Consider the following 17,527-nt stretch of genomic DNA (forward strand, 5'->3'; position numbering starts at 1 on the left):
AAACAGTAACTTCATACCAACGTTATAACGCGGAATGTTCAAATTTAACGGTCAAATCGAATGTCGAAAGCAGCCAAACTGTGCGAAAACGTTTTCTCTCGCTAGAGGGCCTATTTTTCACTGGATTGCATGTTTGTCGGATGTTTCGGAGAATATATTTAAAAAAAACGGTTATCGAAGATGAAAATACTTTTATCTAATCTTTCTTCATTTTTTAACATTAAAATGTACTGATGATCATGATTACCTACAACATGTTATATATTTATTAAAGAAGGCTGCTGATGAAGTTAATATACTTTTTTTTACACGATATATTGATTTTTAGATTTAGAGAAGAAAACATTTCATTTGAAAAAAATCATTGTTATACTGAAAGTTTTATTTGTAAGTTTATTAATGCTAACAATATTAACAGAGTTTTATGTTTACCTAGGACGCCATGCGCTCAAATGTCATAACTTACTTTTTCGTTATGGCTACCTGTCAAACACTGCGAAAATGAAGCAACCCTCATATTGACGCACGTTGACAAGATCGAAAGAAGCTTTGGGTGTGTGTACGTCTTTTCGCACCGTGCTGCAAATCGTAAAATCGATTTTTGAGCTATTTTTGCGGTATTATCCGCTCACCGGACCGGCCAATTTACGTTCTTCCAAACATGGGTCGCTCGAGATCGCGAAGTCGTTCGCCCAAAAAGCACAAGAGCAAGCACCGGAAACGAAGCAAATCGCGCTCGTCCTCCCATCACCACCGGAGCAGCTACGATAAATACAGAGAGCGCAGCTCCAAATCCAGGTAATATTGCCGTGCGGAAACAGTGTCCGTCCGTCGGTGGCCGGTGGCCGCGCATTACGCTTGAGATTACCAGGTTCCAGATCACGCGACGCGACCCTTCCTGGGGCTGCGGTGCGTTCCTTAAACCGTTCTACCCCCGCCCTATCCTTTGCTACCACCTCGAAGATGCACCTAGCTTCCCCCTCCCTTACATCTCCCTTTTCATCAACCCACGCAACAACTTCTATCATTATTTCTACCGTGCTGGCGTACCTGGCCGGTTTGAAATCGGTAGACGTTTTGTTGGTCCCCTGGCAAACATTAGCATCCCCGAAACACATGCTACATCATCTTTCCCCGAGTACGCAGCGCTTCATCGAACAGGGAGTGAAAAATCCATCCCTTCCCGCAAACAGAGGGCCTGGAATCGATTTTTCGTCCTATTCCGCAGGTCATAAATCGTTCACATCTGTGTTTACCCAACCCCCATCGTCAAACGAAGAGCGTCCGTCAGCGGTGGATGCGAGTTGTTTCAGGAGCTGCTGCCGGCATGCAAAATAACGATGGATTGACCCAAACAATTCCCCGAATCGACCGAACGATACCGCTACCGCACGGTCGACGGACCGGTAACAAGGCAAGAACGGAGATACTGAATGAACGTGTTCGAATTCAAAACTTCCTCCTTCAATGAAGCGTATGTAGAATTTCCAAAGCAAAAGCACAAACGGAAGAATCGTAACGATAACGTTATAGCTCTCGCATCTAATGGTCGCACCTAAGAAATTCTGGCCTGTTGATTAATTAGCAAAAAGAAAACAGAAAATGTGTCCGATTGACACAGCTGCTGCAATGATTTTGGCGATTATGGGATAACAGAATGAATGACTTCGCATAGCCTGCTGCCGGCTAGAGAATGTTCTAGCAGTACAGTAATTCGGTTTGTTATCTAGTTTAAGTTAATAATCTCTGTATATTTTACGTTGTACGAAGCTCATCTGCCAAGAATAATTGTATTTTTTTCCGTAGTCCTCTGTCTATATATTTATATACACATGAAACCACATACCACACACAAACCCATATCCGCCTATGGTGCTGCTTAATCTCGTTTCAACGTACTGATAGAATGTTTCGGTCATTTTCTTTCTCTTTTCTGTGCCTGTTAAATTCCGGCTACTCCCTTTTTGGCGGGTTCCATTTCGGTATCCGCGTGTGCATCTGCAACTACCACCTCCCCCACCCCATTTTTGCCTTTCCCGTGCCAATCTACACGACGATCTGTGTTGTATTGTGCCCCGTCTCCTGTGCGCGCATGTAGGAAACGCTCCATCTCTGAGTCCTCCGATAGTAGCAGCGATGGTTCAAACAGTGGGTCCCGGCATCATCACAAAAAGAGCACCCGCAGCAGGAAGCTAACAGAGGTAGAACGTTTGGCAGAGATGGAACGACAGCGTAGACAGAAGGAAGCCGAACAGAAGGTCAGTTTTTTGCTGTTAGGATTTTCAATGACCCTTTATCACTTTTGTTTCTTTTACTGATTAACCATTTTATTCGTCTATTTTAGATGATTGAAGAAGAAGCAGCCAAGCGAATAGAGCTGCTAGTAAAGAAACGTGTCGAGGAAGAGCTAGAAAAGCGCAAAGATGAAATTGAAACTGAGGTTCAGCGGCGTGTTGAGGCCGCCAAAAAGCAGATGGAGCAGGAGATGATGCTCGAGCTGGAAAAACGAAGGGAGCAAGCTCGCGAAGAGGAACGCCGACGAGAGGTAAGCATTCCATCCATAAGATCCTACCTGTGATGTGTTTTCTTTTCGTGGTTTTACGATAATTGCTATCGTGTATATCTCTTTCCAAAACTGGGGGCCAAAAATTTCGCCCCCTTAAGCCAGCTGTTTGGGCTCAGCTCAGTTCGCTGATGTTTTACGCTGGCATTTATCACTTCTTGTCGAATGGGCAATTTCATGAATTTGCCTATGAATAATAGTTTTCACATCATTTAGCTTTTGATCCGGCCTCCAATAGATGGCAATTCTAGGAAGTATCCGAATTCTATGAACTCATTTTATAGCGTACCACCACCTTACTTTTGTGCTCACCGAAACTCTACAGGATTTACGGCATCAGGTGTAATGTAATGCGGATTACGTTCGCAGTTTCTTTCACCTCTATATCAATTAACTTTACCTTGAAACTGATCTCTCTTTAGTTTTCCTATAGATTTAGCGTTTTTACGGATTTTTTTACGTTTTCTGTCCCTAGAGTGGTAAAATCTATTGCTATTTCCATATGCTGTTGCAATGGTTCCACCTGAACCCATCCACAGATGGCTTGCAAAGCATCAATTCTGTGTATGGATCATCCCTCGGAAGGTAGACGTGTGATGGTTTTGCGAAGGAATGCAATTGTTATGGTCCTAATGATATAATAATGTCCCCCCCCCAAAAACATGCAGATCATATCGCTGTTGCAGATGTGTGTGTATGCGTGTGCATCGGTAGCAGAATCAAATCAAGTCATTAATAAACCCGCGCGTCTCCATATAGTGGTGCCATATCCCTTTCTATTGCATACCATTCGCGCCTCTCTCATTAACTGCCGGTACAGCCCTCTTCCGTTGCCGTTGATATGTTGAAAAAAAAACACAGGTTGAAAAATAAAGAATCTCGATTTGTGAAGGAGGAAAAAATGGAAGAGCTTTAACCAGGATGGTGAGTCAAGGAATCGGAAGCGCTAACAAAAGGGGCGGCCATTCAAAGTGCGTAAGTTAACAAAAACCAACAACACACAATCAAAAGAGCGTTCATTTTACAATTAAATTGCCGACTCTCAATTTGCTCAACCGTTAGTTAAGTCGAAACAATGTGTGATAGTTGTTTTTTTATTTAAGTTAAACGATCCAGCTATAGAAAGGTGTATTGGAATTGAAAAACGCAACATCTCAACAATATTACTTACACATTGTGATTGTCTAATTGAAGGGAAGCAATATTAGGCTAAGCAGAACAGAAAGAACCCCTTCGTCAAAGAAACGATACTAAAGGAGAAATTTCGAGTGTGATTTATTATGGTACGGTCGATGTTTGGTTTGCTGTTAATTTATTGTCTCATGTATTGACGGTGTCGTGAGATGTAAGTTGTATTATAGTTCATTTTTTCCTGTCAAACAGTTAAACAAGGTTGGGATTTGTAGAATTTATTGGTTAAATTATTGAACCTGCAGTTAGAGAAAGTGAAACATTAATATGGACTCTAGTAATAGCCGTCCAGTGCGCTCTATTTGCTGGATACGGCGAAGCGATGTGTTGATAATTTAAGATGAAAATGTGAATTGTACTAATAGACCATGCACGTCGAACACAGTTGTATGAATTGTACCATATCATATCAAGTACTACACACCTGCTGATGTTTTGTTATTGTTCTGTATGCTGTAACTTGTGATATTTAAGTTATTTATATTCTCATTCACACCCCGGTTGTGTACACGAAACGAAACCGAGCGGGTGTAGTGAACGGAGGACATCGATCGCAATCGGTTTGGCAATGTGGTGCTACACATTGCGGTTGGAATTTTATCCTTTCCCTCCTATCTCTTCTCCAACTTCCCTAAAATAATACTGGTCGCTCGTTTATCTTCCCGATAATTAGAAATGTCAGATTATTTGTAATTGCTTTTGGTGTACGAGAATAACGCCGTCGACTGGAGTGAAGAACAAGTACGAGGCTCTCTCTCCCACCTCTAGAAAGACTTTCTCATCAAGCGAATTTTCATTTTCTTGTGGCACAACACTTCTTCCCCTATGACGTGTTTAGGCGTCGGTTTCGGATATGCGCACCACCAGCGCAAGCAGCGTTGCAGTGCCTGGGGTGCAGTGTCCCAGCGCCTTGATGGTAATTCTAATCGTGTTTTCCGTTCTTATAGGAGGAAGAGCTTAAAAAGCGCCAGGAACTTGAGAATATTCTCGCTGAAAATAATCGCAAAATCGAGGAGGCGCAACGCAAGTTGGTAAGTATTGTAAAACTGCTTTCTTTATGCATTATTTAGTCACGCAGCCAGCCGGTATGTCTTGTATGGAAAATATTAACGCATTTTTCTGTTCAATCTATGTCCATTGCAGGCCGAAGATCGCCTTGCGATTATCGAAGAGCAAAGAAAGATGGACGAAGAACGTCAAAAGATGCGCAAAGAGCAAGAGAAACGCATCAAAGAAGAGCAAAAGATGATCCTTGGCAAGAACAATTCGAGACCGAAACTGTCGTTCTCGTTAAAACCGGGTGTATCGTAAATGAGAGTGGATCGATAAGTGTGTCGCGATCGCGAGTGTGTGTGTTTGTGTCGTTGGCTAATTTTGGCCGTACCCCATACCATCATATCCACAAACATCAGCATCCGCTTTCCCTTCCGTGTAATATCCACTGTTTTTTGTTTACTGTTTTCTCTTCCGTTTTGTTTTAATTCATGTCAGCAGTAAGAATGTGTTAGAGAAATGTTTCTAACGCAAAACGTGTAGGCAATTCTTAAACGTAACGTAAACAGTGTAGCTACAATTTTGAACACGGAAGGAGAAATGTGTTGAACCTTTCCTTTTTTTTTTAGGAAAGGAAATCTCCTTTCTCCACGTTGACCATCGGCAATTGAAGCAATTGATAACTGTGTTATTGCTAACCAGACAAGCCTTCGTGTATATTGTGGTGGCGAATGGTTTCGAGATCGTTTTAATATGCATGCTTTTGTTCGTTTGTTTGCTTATATTTTTAACAGCAAAACAACCATTTTCTGTTGTAAATTTTGGTAACAATCGAAACCGGCTCTCGAATGGTATCGGGATAGAGCGTGTCTACTTAAATCGCGTATCGCGATTTTTCCTTGCTTCCATTTAAAGGTGATCTTTTTTTATTGAACGCGCTGTGTAACGCGTTCAGTTGGTGTTTCAGCAGCGTTCATCTTCCTGTCTTTTGACGCTGGAAGCTTCATTGCTGGTGCATATGTTGCCATGTATGATGTATCTATTGTAGGAGGTTAAGCAAAGCAATGTTTCCCTTTCTCTTGCTATGTTTATACACTTACATGTATATGTATAAGGCAATCAAGTGTGAAAGCAATTGAGACGATTATTTATTGTAAAATTTTCGTTTCTTTTTTAATAATTTCTTATTAGTTTAGTATGAAACGTCAACCACAATGGAATTACTTCTTAATTTACAATAACTTTGGTTTACCGATTTTTGCTGTTGTGTTGACAAAAAAGTTATTTGATATTAATGCATTTTGTACAGAAGAACCCCTACGGAAACGATTACTACTAATTAGGTAATCTTTGTAAGGCAGTTATATCGCTCATCAGAAGAAAAGAAAATGTGCTCATTGATAAATGACCACAACTTGATTCAATTAATAAACTTCGGAGAAAGGTTTTCCCCTCATTTACTAAAAAAAAGTAGACAATTGTAAAAAATAATCGATTTTGAAAGAAATGTTTTGCTAATAATTACCAGCAAATTTAATAAAAAAAATATACGTCGAAGAACAAAAAATTTAACACTAAAGATACAAATAGCATACTCATAAATAAAATTTTGTATTTTGCTATTGAACAAGAGAATCTCAGCTTGTTCAATAGCAAAATACAGATGGTTTGAGCTTTGTATGAAATTAATTGACCGAATTAAAATGCAAGATAAACTTGAAGGAAATATTGCAAGAATTTTAGTAGTAATTTATGTCTAACTACAAAAAAAAAAATAAATTTTCACGTTACTCTAGCAAACGCTAGAAACTTTTTTTTAGGCCAATGAACCTTGCGTCGAATCAAACAAACCACAAGCGAAATTATTTTTAGATCAGCGTGCTTAAAAAGCTTACTCTCCTGCTGCCATTAGACCATATAAAACAACTATCCCCCCACAACATGCGGCATTGTAAGTTAGTCGCGGTTGCCCCAATTCCGTTCCAGGAAGTTAATTTACCTCACCAAACTTTCGACATCTACTTCCGAAAACTTTGTCCTCCGAACCTACTGTAAACGTTCAAGCGATTGCTTGCTTGGTACGTGCTTTCGAGGATGAATCATTCCACACAGCCGACCTGATATGTCTGATTGACTGATAGCAGTTCCGTCCACCATACCACCATAGCAACAGCTTGCGCGATTTATCGACAAACCCTGTCCCGTTTGGCGGTAGCCCCTCTCGAACAGCGCACGTCGCTCATGCTTTACCGTTCCGACGCAGTTTCAAACGCTTTCACCTTCTCCTCGTACCGGGCCGCGGGCGGGGCGAAGCTTTATTGTGGAAAGGGAGGGATGGGGAGGGGGGAGAAAGCCTCCACGTAGTAGAGCCGGGTGTAAAGTTTTGCCTAATTATTTCTGATTATCATTACACGGTGACATGCTACCGTTTTGGGGCTACAGATGCAGAAAGCTTCGCCCGAAATGAACAAAGCAGGAGAAGGAAAAATATTCACACAAAACCACCGCGCGCGCGTGATTTGGGATCGTTTTAAAGTTGGAAAATTGCTGTTGCGTCGTCGTTGTCCTGCCGTTGTTGTCTCACAATTGTCCCGCCGCACCGTACAATTAAGGAAGGCGACACTACTATCTGTACTTATTATCCACAAGCAAATTTGTGGGGGGGGGGGGTTGCCGTAGAAAGCGGAAATGAAACATTAGCGTTCTGATAACGACATAAAATGTATTTAGAAATATAGCTATGTGTGTCATATCGAAAGTATACAGTTTTGGTTGGTTGGTTTTGCTATTTCCATGAACTATTTCGGGTAGCAAATCTAGGGCTATGAACAACTGTGGTGGGCACGTTAAGAAGCGGTCCCCGACCACCGGGACAGGCACAGGGACGCTTACTTCAGCGTCGTACGCGGCCGGTCTAAAATAACGCTCGTAAGCGACGTTTTGCTGCCTCTGCTTGAAGATTCCGAGCTACTGGCGGCGTAGCGGGAATGTTTCGCATTTCCACCATTTGCCCCGGTCGATATTATTCCCCCTGTTGCGACTGTTGTTGCTACGGTCGTTCCTGCCGCTGCTGTGCTTCGCTTCGGTGTGGAAGTGGCGGTAGAGGCGACCGTTGGTCCTGTGGACGTGTTGATCGGGGACAGTGGACTTTTGGAGCGATGTTTCGATTGCATCGAACGCCCGTCGACGGTCAGTCCGTAGCCGTACGGTGCCACACGCGGTATCTCTAGTGAATGAATCAGTTCGAATTGTCCCGTTCCAGCTCGTTTGTCCTTCGTGTTGTCGATTACAACTGCAACAGGGTGGGCGGGCAGGGAAACGGGTGATTAGATATTCTAACCAAAAAAGCACAAATACCACACGCACGTCTCATACCTTTTACAAGATCTTCTAGCACGGCCGGACAAATGACGGACGTTACGTCGGTGGACGAGGACAGATCGGGGCTGGTGTTGATCTCGATAAGCATGGTGCGAAAGTTTTCCGTCACCATAAAATCGGCCCCATACAGCTCAAACATGTTGCGCTCCATCTTCATCCCGTCCAGGCTGGCGCAGACGATGGCAAGGATGTTCTTCTTCATGTCCGGATAGATCTTGCGCTCCCAGTAGAAACCCTTGTCGAGCGATTGCAGATGCTCCTGGAAGCGCTTCAGTGACCACATGTTGCTCGCGGGCAGTGCATCCGCACCCTCGCGCACCTCTTTTGCGTAGTTCTTCTGGATGGAGTAGTTCGTCAGATGGATCGATTCGCTAAAATCGTCCAGATTGAACTGGCGCGAGCTAAACCTTAGGTAGCAGTTCCGGTACATCCACACCTTCAGCACGTTGTTCGTGTAGGTGATGAGAAAGTACTGGCGGATGTCGAACTTGGTGCAGTGTATCAACAGCGGGCGTTCTGAAAATCGAAACAAAAGGTGTACAAATCAAGGAAGCAAAACAAAGTAAATACGTTTAAAGCGAGATTTAAAGGAACGTACCTGTGGTAGGTACTTATATACCGAACAGTATAACAATTAAAAATCGAATTAATACTTAATAGTTACGTTTGCAGTTACTAGGAAAGCCTCTTTTCTTGCTCCCCGAAACCCTTGTAAAAAGAAACATGGTATTCTTTAAATTTGTTAAACGGCAAGATTACTATCTGTACTAACTTGGAATTAGAACTCCACCCCTGAACCAGGCGCAAACGAAACAATTGCCCTCATTTAAACCTTAATCAAAACCATGCTACTGAGAGTACGAGTGTTCAACGCCTCGTCCTTTTCAGTCAGTTCTGCACGTGAAATGAGGCCAATTATCCTACCAAGTTACGGAATCATGGTATCGGCATTTAAAACTTACACTGACTGCGCAGGGAGATCGAATAGGCGCTAAAGACATTAAATAATGCTAGGCTCTTTGTATTAGTACAACCGGTGGAAAGCGTGCTGTGCCACTGTTTTACAGCTGCAGCAAATGAGGAGGTTCGCAAAAACGTTATTCACATAAGTTAACTAACTTTTCCCCTAACGCCTCGGTACCTGTTGGATCGAACGGCCGACCTTCACCTGAAAATGTCCCGGGAAAGGAGGAGAAGGCAGTAGCAGCTCCCGACCAGAAGACAGGACACCAAGCCTTTGGTTAGCTTCTGTACCCCCCAAACCATATAAACGATCCACCCACTTGCCGTAAAAACTTCCTCATCGATTGTTAGGTACAATGATTGGATTTCACTATCGAAATACATAGGCCAACTACCTGAATCTGAATACTTACTACCACAATCCCTGACCTGCTTGCACGCCGGAATGCTTGCGGTGGTGTCAAGCTACGAATACCAATCCATAAATGGCCTAGTTATTGAAAAGAAGCACCATTCGAAGTGTCGAAAGCGATTGCACACAGGGGGGAAGACCCACGAAGTACAAATAATGCCCTGATGAATAACCGCTGGCAGATGTGCATCGGCTTCACACCTTGTGTATTTAAAGGACACTGCGCGGTGGTTACCACAGGGACAGCACACAAACATTCCGTGCACTGCACTACAAAACACACACACACGTGGGTGACTGTTTACATTCCAACTATCTTGGATTGGCACGTTTGGGACACCTCCTATGCCAACGCGTATGGGAGGGTTGTGCTGCGAGAGTAGTAAAATTATATGTCACGTGGTAAAGCACAATAATAGTGGATTGCATATTATAGTAAGGGTGGTGGTCCCTTCAAGAAAAGAGAGAAACATATAATAGTGTGAGTAAAATAAAAAGAGAAAGGAAAAGAGATACCGTTTTGTTCGAAATTGCGGACACTTAGGGGCACTTTTGCATAGAATATTTTATAATAAATATAGTCCCAACATGAAAGTTCTACCAAGCGATAGCAGATTACCGATGTTGCAGTCCGCCGAGACTGCAGCCTCTTCGCACACTCGATGCTTTCCGGGAACTGACAGCATTCGATGTATAGCGAATATACCCAAATAGCCAGCTCGTACTTTATAGCTGATTTAGGGCTGTTTAACGAAAAATCGTTCCGATGTCGTACTTTGTGGCTGATTAAGAGATAGACGGTACTTTTCGGAACTATGGAGCTTTTTAACAGGCACATGGTACTCTTTGGAACTTTGCGGCTGATTAGCACTATGTGTAGGGTTCATTATGGAACTTGAAGGCTTGTTAAGAAAGGGTACTGAACTTGGTGGAACTTTATAGCTTTTTAATGCATGACATCGGTTCAAGGTGGCTCTTGTCAAAGTGTCAAAAACGGACGCCGGCAATAATCTCATTGCTGCTGCACAAGTTAGATTCGTTAATTGAAGAATGAATATTGAGTGAAGTGATTGTGAATTATCAGTGAATTGTGTAAAATTTTTGTAATTCATCAATACAAAGGATTTAAAAATATACATTTGTGTTTAAACGAAACAAATCTTGTTGTTTATTTCATCGCTGCTTGAAAAAGCTTGACGCTTGCTTGAAAATAAAACACAAAGAAAAATAATCCCTGGCATCGTGGCATAAGGAAGCTGCTTAGGCGCTGTTTGAAAGACCTACATAGAACTTTGATGCTGTTTATCTACTGCAAAAGGCGAATTAGAGCAGCGATCTTTAGCGTGCCAAAATGAGCTGCTTAAGCAATTTTGGCTATTTGGGTAGTCTCCTTTTTCATCTCTCTCGTGCATGATCCATTACGATCGGGGATCCTGCGATGTAACGAACACTCGGGATCTTATCTGCACCAGCAATAGACGTGGTTAGCGCGCGCGGCACCGTATTCCTTTTACTTTTATCATTTGATCGTTTATATATATATATATGTTTGTTAAAATAAAGTATAAGTCAACAACAACATAAAAACCGAAACTGGCTGTCATAATATTGATGAACCGCGTTGATGAACCTTTACCTGAATGAGGATGAGGTCCTCTCTCGCGGTGAGCTCAGTACTTTGATGAATTACTTAACGACTAGTTTAACGAACAGCTAGAGTAGATAGCATCGTGTTAGTGCCATAGAAGATGGCAGAATATGGACAAAACACGTAACATCTCTTCATTGATTCCAAAGCAGCATATGATAGCACAGCCAGAGTAACACTGATAAGGGTAGTTAGAATGACTATGACATTAACGTCACTTGCCATTCGTCAGGTAAAGGTGGATGGAAAATTCTCAGGGTCTTTTACTACCACCAAAAGGTCTGCGTCAGAGGGATGGGCTTGCCTGTCTCTTATTCAACTTGTCGCTAGAGAGGGCGAGGCCTTGTACCAACAACAAATCCAGTCTTATGTATGGGTGACGTACGGATAGGTTTTAAAGTCGTCCAATTTTACCTATCTCGGGTCAAAGGTCAGCACCAACAATAGCATGGAAGCTGAGTTTGCGCGTAAGGATGCTGGCTGCCAGCCGGTCATTCCATAGCCTGAGAAAGCGAGGAAGAGCAAGATGCTCAGAATGATTTTTGGCCACGCTTGTGTCGAGGAGCTGATACAACGACGAGCTACAAGAGATGTACGGCAATGTCACTTTCGGCCAGCAAAGTTAAAACTGCAAAGTGGTTATAGCGCTAGATAGCTAAGGATGTAAGATAATTTGAATAACCACACTTCTGCCCAACGAACTGTTGACAGAAATGACATAACATTTGATTCTTCTTAACAATTGTCTTTAGTATAGAATCGCAGCAACCTCTGTTTCCCCTTTTGGCTACTTCGTCCACCACCTTGGTTTTCACCAAATCTAGCGTAAGCTCGTCGTCAGACCTGCTTTCCAACGCTGTGGTCAGAACCGAGAAAGATTCCGGTAGACTTTGGAGCACCATTGCCACTTGCAGGCTCTTGCTTAGCTCCTCACCGGTCAATGTTAGCCTATCGAACAATCCTTCCATCTCGAAGATATGCTGCTCGATATCCTCACCGTCGGAATAACGCTTCTCACATATATTTTTTAAAATCGACATTTTTGAAGTTAGTGTGGCCTTTTGGTAGTGTCCTCGCAATCCTGGGCCCATAACCTGTTGGAACTTCTTGTTCGTACGAAAGGAAAATGCAGACTGATTTATTCTCTATTTCAATAAAGCCTACTACACTTCGTTTAAACTAGCGAGGTTGATATGATCACAACAAAGTGAGCTTGACTTTCAGTGACTTATTGTTGTTATCGTAGCAGGATAGTCAGTCCTACGTATGGGAGCAAGGTCTATTTGGGGCTTGAACCCATGACGGACTTGTTATTGAGTCGTTCGAATTGACGACTGTAACACCAGGACATATAGCCTTAGTAGCTGGTCATAAACTAAAGAGGTTCGCAGTAAAACGCAACCACGGACTAGTGGCGGAGGGCCCAGGAAGCTGGACTCCGTGTACCGAACCGGGGTATAACCTCAAAAAAAGGAGAAGAAGAAGACTGTAACACCAGACTGGCCTCACCGGTCAACAATAGATACCGATGTAAAAAAAAATGCAGCTGGCACAGATTACCGGTGGGGAAGTGAGAGTCATGTAATATTTATTTAGATTAAAATCAGCTCCTCCAAGATGGCAGTTGTATTTTGAATCAATCCTAGTGTAGTATAATATTTTTCTTCTTCTTAGCGTAACAACATACGCGGTCATGCTGACGCATAGATTATAGTCTTTCGAGACTTTTTATTAAGTACCAAAGCCATAAAACCGGTTGGGCCGGTCTGGTGTACCAGTTGTCAACTTGTAGGACCAAACCTAGGACTGATTATATCCTGCTATGTGGAATCAGTAAGCCACTGATAGTGTTGCGCAGCGACCACATCGAAGGTGGTGGTTTGAATTTATAATTTAATAATTAAATAATTAATTAATTTTGTTCTTAGTAGGCTAAGATAGCTTGTAATTTAGAGTATAAAAGGAGGAAATCATTATAATAAACCAGTCTTACACCAGCATGTGATGAGTGCGTTTCTTTGTTTGGTGTTAAGATTTTCCCGGGTGAAGCTTTGGGCGAATACGATTGCCTTCTCAACAACGCTTAACGAAATCAGTAGCGGCGCTACTACGGAATAGACCTCCCAATTTACATTGGAAAAGAGGTAGGCCAATACTGAAAGTAGTTTGGTGAAGGAGAGTTGGACCGTTGACGCTCCCGAAACCCTTTGCCCGGGACGTTCTGTTCCGTGGCAGCAGACGGTTTACCAAGCGCTCCAGAACGACCGAAACCTTCGCGATCGGCTTGGCCGTCGGGCCCGGAACAGATAGCCAAACCTTTTTTTAGGTCCAGGTCTATGAACATGTTGCGGCAACATTTCTGGAATTTTCAGTTTCTTTGAAAAAATGTGCACGTATTTGTTCACAAAAACATTTTTAAATTAAGTTTAAATTATTTTTTATCCGTTTTGATATGCAAACAAGTCCGAAAATGTCCCTGCAACAAATAAACATGAAACAAATTGATTTTTTTCTCTTGCAACAAAAATGTTCCCGCAACATGAGTTTGGAAGTTCGTCTACAAGATTTTTCAACAAATATTCCCACAACATTTTCATAGACCCAGGCCTTAGTGGTACAGAGGCACGCCTTGACGTGACCTGACCGACAACGTATGTTGTACCAAAGAGGAAGAAAAATGCCATGCAGCTCCCGATTGATTAGTCAGTTCTTGCTACGGGGGGACGGTTGATCCTTATAAGGCTTGAACGCACGATGGGCATGTTGTTGATTCGTGCGAGTTGACGACTATTCCACGGAGCCACCCGTAATGTGGTATGGCAATCATTTAATTTAATAAGCGGCATGTCTGTATTTTTTTAATAATTTCAATTAGTAAATGTCCGACATTTTAATCAAAACGGCAGAAAAAACAATCTTGAAAATGATTTGTTCAAGTAATTTCACTTTTTTTTCTTATTATTGTGGAATCCGATAGTCAATTGGTCTAATCATTCCACCATCCTTTCGCAACAAACCGTTGCCAAAGTGCTCCAGCACAAAGATGCATATGCGTAATGTGCGTTAGTTAAAAATTCACAAACTTTACGCACCCAACTTTTACGGCGCGCAATTATCAAGGGCAAACGCAATTATAGCGAACGTTTCACCTTCAACATTCACGAAAATAAATTGCCTAGGTGCGAGGTCAGCATAGAATGCACAGCTCTTAGTACACACCCCCGCCGATTGCAGTGCATAATGATAGTACGGAACGAAAGACAGCACTATCGCGCGTTAGGGTACGCGAAAAAGAATAGATACAACATTATCAGCAACACAGGCGAAGTTCCCTGTGGAGCACCGTTTGACATTATCGCATTATCTTTGCTGTGCGCCAGTGGAGAAAGGAAAGCATGTTTCCAAGGGGTGTAGCAAAATATCGAGTCTTTTGCATACCGCCAACGCCTCCCCACCCTTCATTGTGCCAACGTGGGCTGGCTGGTATCTATGTGTGTGTGTGTGTACCAACTTAATGCGAACCGATCCGTTACCAAGGCAGTGTTTGGGAATTCAAATTGTAGCGTGTTGGTGGCCCCGTTTTGCTGTCTTACGTATATTTTCTCTATCTCTTTTGCTCCCGTTGGCTACACAAAAACACACACAATCCTGATTTTTGTTTGCAAAGCAATTTAAAACGGCTCAGGGTTTTATGTGATAATTCAGCAAAAACTTTCATTAAACGATTAGCATAGATGCCAGACAAAATAGTAGATTGCTAAAAGTCAATATAACCAAACCTCCACTTTTATCAAACTCTATAGATGGAGGTTTGGTTATATTTGCACAATAAGTAACAGGTAGCAGGGATGACAAACGATGATGAAAACTAGGTTTTCAAAGCAAGGAAGAACCTTATTTAGTCGATTTCTTGTAACAAAGCCAGAATTACGATATTTAATGTTTAGTCCTGCCGTACCCACACCCTCCCCCCGGCTTACCATGCTCTATGGGTGGGTTGTGTTGAGTTGACAACAGTTAGGAGGACGACTCCAGCTCGTTGTTCCCACCAATTGAATCCACCTGCTGATCGATTCGGGCAAAACAACAGCGCCTATTACACTCAAATCGTATTAGTTCCCGTCCCCCCGTTCCAGGAACTCCAGGATAATCAGGTAATGAAATCAGCTCAAGCTGCCCTTTCAAACCACCAGACAGAGGAAGGTGACTCGCAGGGAAAAGCAATTAGGAAATGAACGGGGAAAAAGGCACTTCGAAAAGAACGATTAATGTGACGAAATTGCCTTTTTATGCTTTTGTGAGAGCGACTGGCTCAAAGTTTGGTACAAAAGTAGGCGTATATATAGGGAAAAATCTAATTTACGTAATATCCTATATCATTTCATACCATTTTGAAATTGAAGACACCCGACCCGAAATATAGTTGAACTGTATACACAAAATTATACAAAAACACTCACCGATGTACTTTTGCGCCACGTACTTCACGTCCGGATTGCTGTCCACGTGCTCGAGCAGTTTGCGATCGTCGTTGAAAAGCATTATGCCCAGCCCGCGGCACCGATTGCCGGGCTTCAGTATCCACATGTTGCGTATCCCGTCGATCTTCATGTCCGGAAACACTTTGGCCGCCTCGTGCACCAGCTTTTTCACCTGCGCCACCAGTGACAGCACCTCGTACCCGGGTATGCTACCGAACCGGGCCTCGCCCGCCAGCAGCTGCTCCATCTCGTGCCTGTTCTCCGGCGTTAGCAGCGGCTCGCAAAACTCCTCATGATCGATGTCCTCGTGTTGCGCACAGCCGAGATAGTAGCGCAGATACTTCATCGCCGTCGTCAGCACGTCCGTCGGCAGCGTGCCCTCGTCGTCGAACGCGTGCTCCAGATGCTTGGCCATGTGGTGCAGGAAGCTGCTCACGATCGTGAGCTGATAGTCCTCCTGGAACTTGGTAATGATGTCCTCCGTATCGAGCAGATAGGTGCGCGGGTAATCCAGCTCGGCGAACCCTTCCTCCTGATGCCAGTGCGATGCATTGATCAGGCGAATCAGGTTCTCCTTCACGGCAAAATCGTACGGCCGCTCGTAGTGTATGCGGCTGCGGTACGGTGCGTAGAAGCGGTCCTGCTTGCAGTCGCGCATGTTCCGATGCTGCCAGATAAAGTACGGCAGGTACGGCTTCAGGTACTTGGACACGAGCGCTTCCTCGTACTCGTTACCGTTCGATGCCTTCTGCAGCAGCGCGTGATGGGAGAGTTCGCGCAGCAGCGCACTCCGGAAGGTTTGCTTTTCGAGCCAGTGGCGTGTTTTAAGCGCTTTCCGCAGCGCCGGATAGTGACCAACGATCGAGAAGATGTGCTTCTTCTCCACCGCCGACGCAATCTTTGCCTTCAACTGCTTTTGCTTGAGAAAATCGAAGCTATAGTTGCGGAAAAACTTGTGCTTTGGCGTACGGTTCGCGTCTTCGTCGTCGTCGGGGGGCTGCAACCGTGGCGCCATGCGCGGGAAGGTGTGCACATGCTGGCTAGCCTTTGGCTGGGGAAATGGTCGCGAGAGTGGCGATAGGGGACGATCATCATCACCGGGAGCAGCACCAGCCGGACCCGGGCATTGGTGACGTTTGTGCGCATTGGAAGGAGGTGGCTCTAGCGCAGGTAACCCTTTGAGAAACCGTCTGGTAAGCTGCACCGGTGCCTGTTCAAACCGCTGGTCGAGCTGTCGGCCATAATCGATCTCGCCCAGCTCTAGCGTTATGTCCGCTAGATCAACACCGGGATCACTGTCCCATACATCACTGGTAACAAATTTAAGTTTTAGATGCATTTCATTTAGCTACTTCGTTTAGCACTAGAGCGATTCAATTTTCCTAATCAACAGCTGGCGTTTTATTTTAATGATAAGCAATGCAGTCGTCGCACCGGACAGGTAAACACGAGTGAACACGAAAGTTTGTTAAAATTTAGCTACACTAAAGGCTTTAGAGATTTAAATATATTATCTTTCGTTCCAGCCACCAACAAACACGTTTCTTTTCCTAGGAGACGCTACTGGACCTACAATTTCCGGATTTTGTACGGGACTATCCGCTGCTACTACTGCTACCGCTGCCACGGAATCCAGATAAACACACACACACTTATACACCAAGTAAACGTACACTAGAATCTACTGAAACACAAAACAATTTGGTTTAAGTAAGGAAGAACCTTGAATTTTCACCAGAGGTACACGGAAAAGCGTTTCGTGGAAACGTGTGGCGGGAGTGGCTGCATGGTGTCTACTACTTTTTACAACACTATTGCTATGGTAGCTGCTGTGGCGGCTGTCGGCGCCTACGCCGTTGCTTGTAGCAGCAGCAGCAGTGGCGGCGGCGGTGGAA

At 43.6% G+C, this 17,527-nt stretch overlaps 2 protein-coding genes across 2 annotated transcripts; one reads left to right on the forward strand and one right to left on the reverse strand.

The window, feature by feature from the left end:
- The first annotated feature begins 512 nt into the window (after positions 1-512).
- On the forward strand, positions 513-6,229 carry LOC121596298 (UPF0430 protein CG31712). The gene is made up of 5 exons (XM_041921114.1): positions 513-798; positions 2,099-2,258; positions 2,345-2,545; positions 4,702-4,785; positions 4,898-6,229. Exons 1-5 carry the CDS (start codon positions 662-664, stop codon positions 5,063-5,065), a joined length of 750 nt encoding a protein of 249 aa, XP_041777048.1. The 5' UTR covers positions 513-661; the 3' UTR covers positions 5,066-6,229.
- Positions 6,230-7,449: 1,220 nt separating this feature from the next.
- Positions 7,450-17,455, reverse strand: LOC121596955 (tubulin glycylase 3B). Its single transcript, XM_041922366.1, has 3 exons — positions 15,612-17,455; positions 8,123-8,644; positions 7,450-8,039 (listed from the first exon to the last, which is right to left on the reverse strand). Exons 1-3 carry the CDS (start codon positions 16,969-16,971, stop codon positions 7,636-7,638), a joined length of 2,286 nt encoding a protein of 761 aa, XP_041778300.1. The 5' UTR covers positions 16,972-17,455; the 3' UTR covers positions 7,450-7,635.
- Positions 17,456-17,527: the final 72 nt, after the last annotated feature.

This window comes from Anopheles merus, chromosome 3R (assembly GCF_017562075.2).
Source record: "Anopheles merus strain MAF chromosome 3R, AmerM5.1, whole genome shotgun sequence".
NCBI classification, from domain to species: Eukaryota; Metazoa; Arthropoda; class Insecta; order Diptera; family Culicidae; genus Anopheles; species Anopheles merus.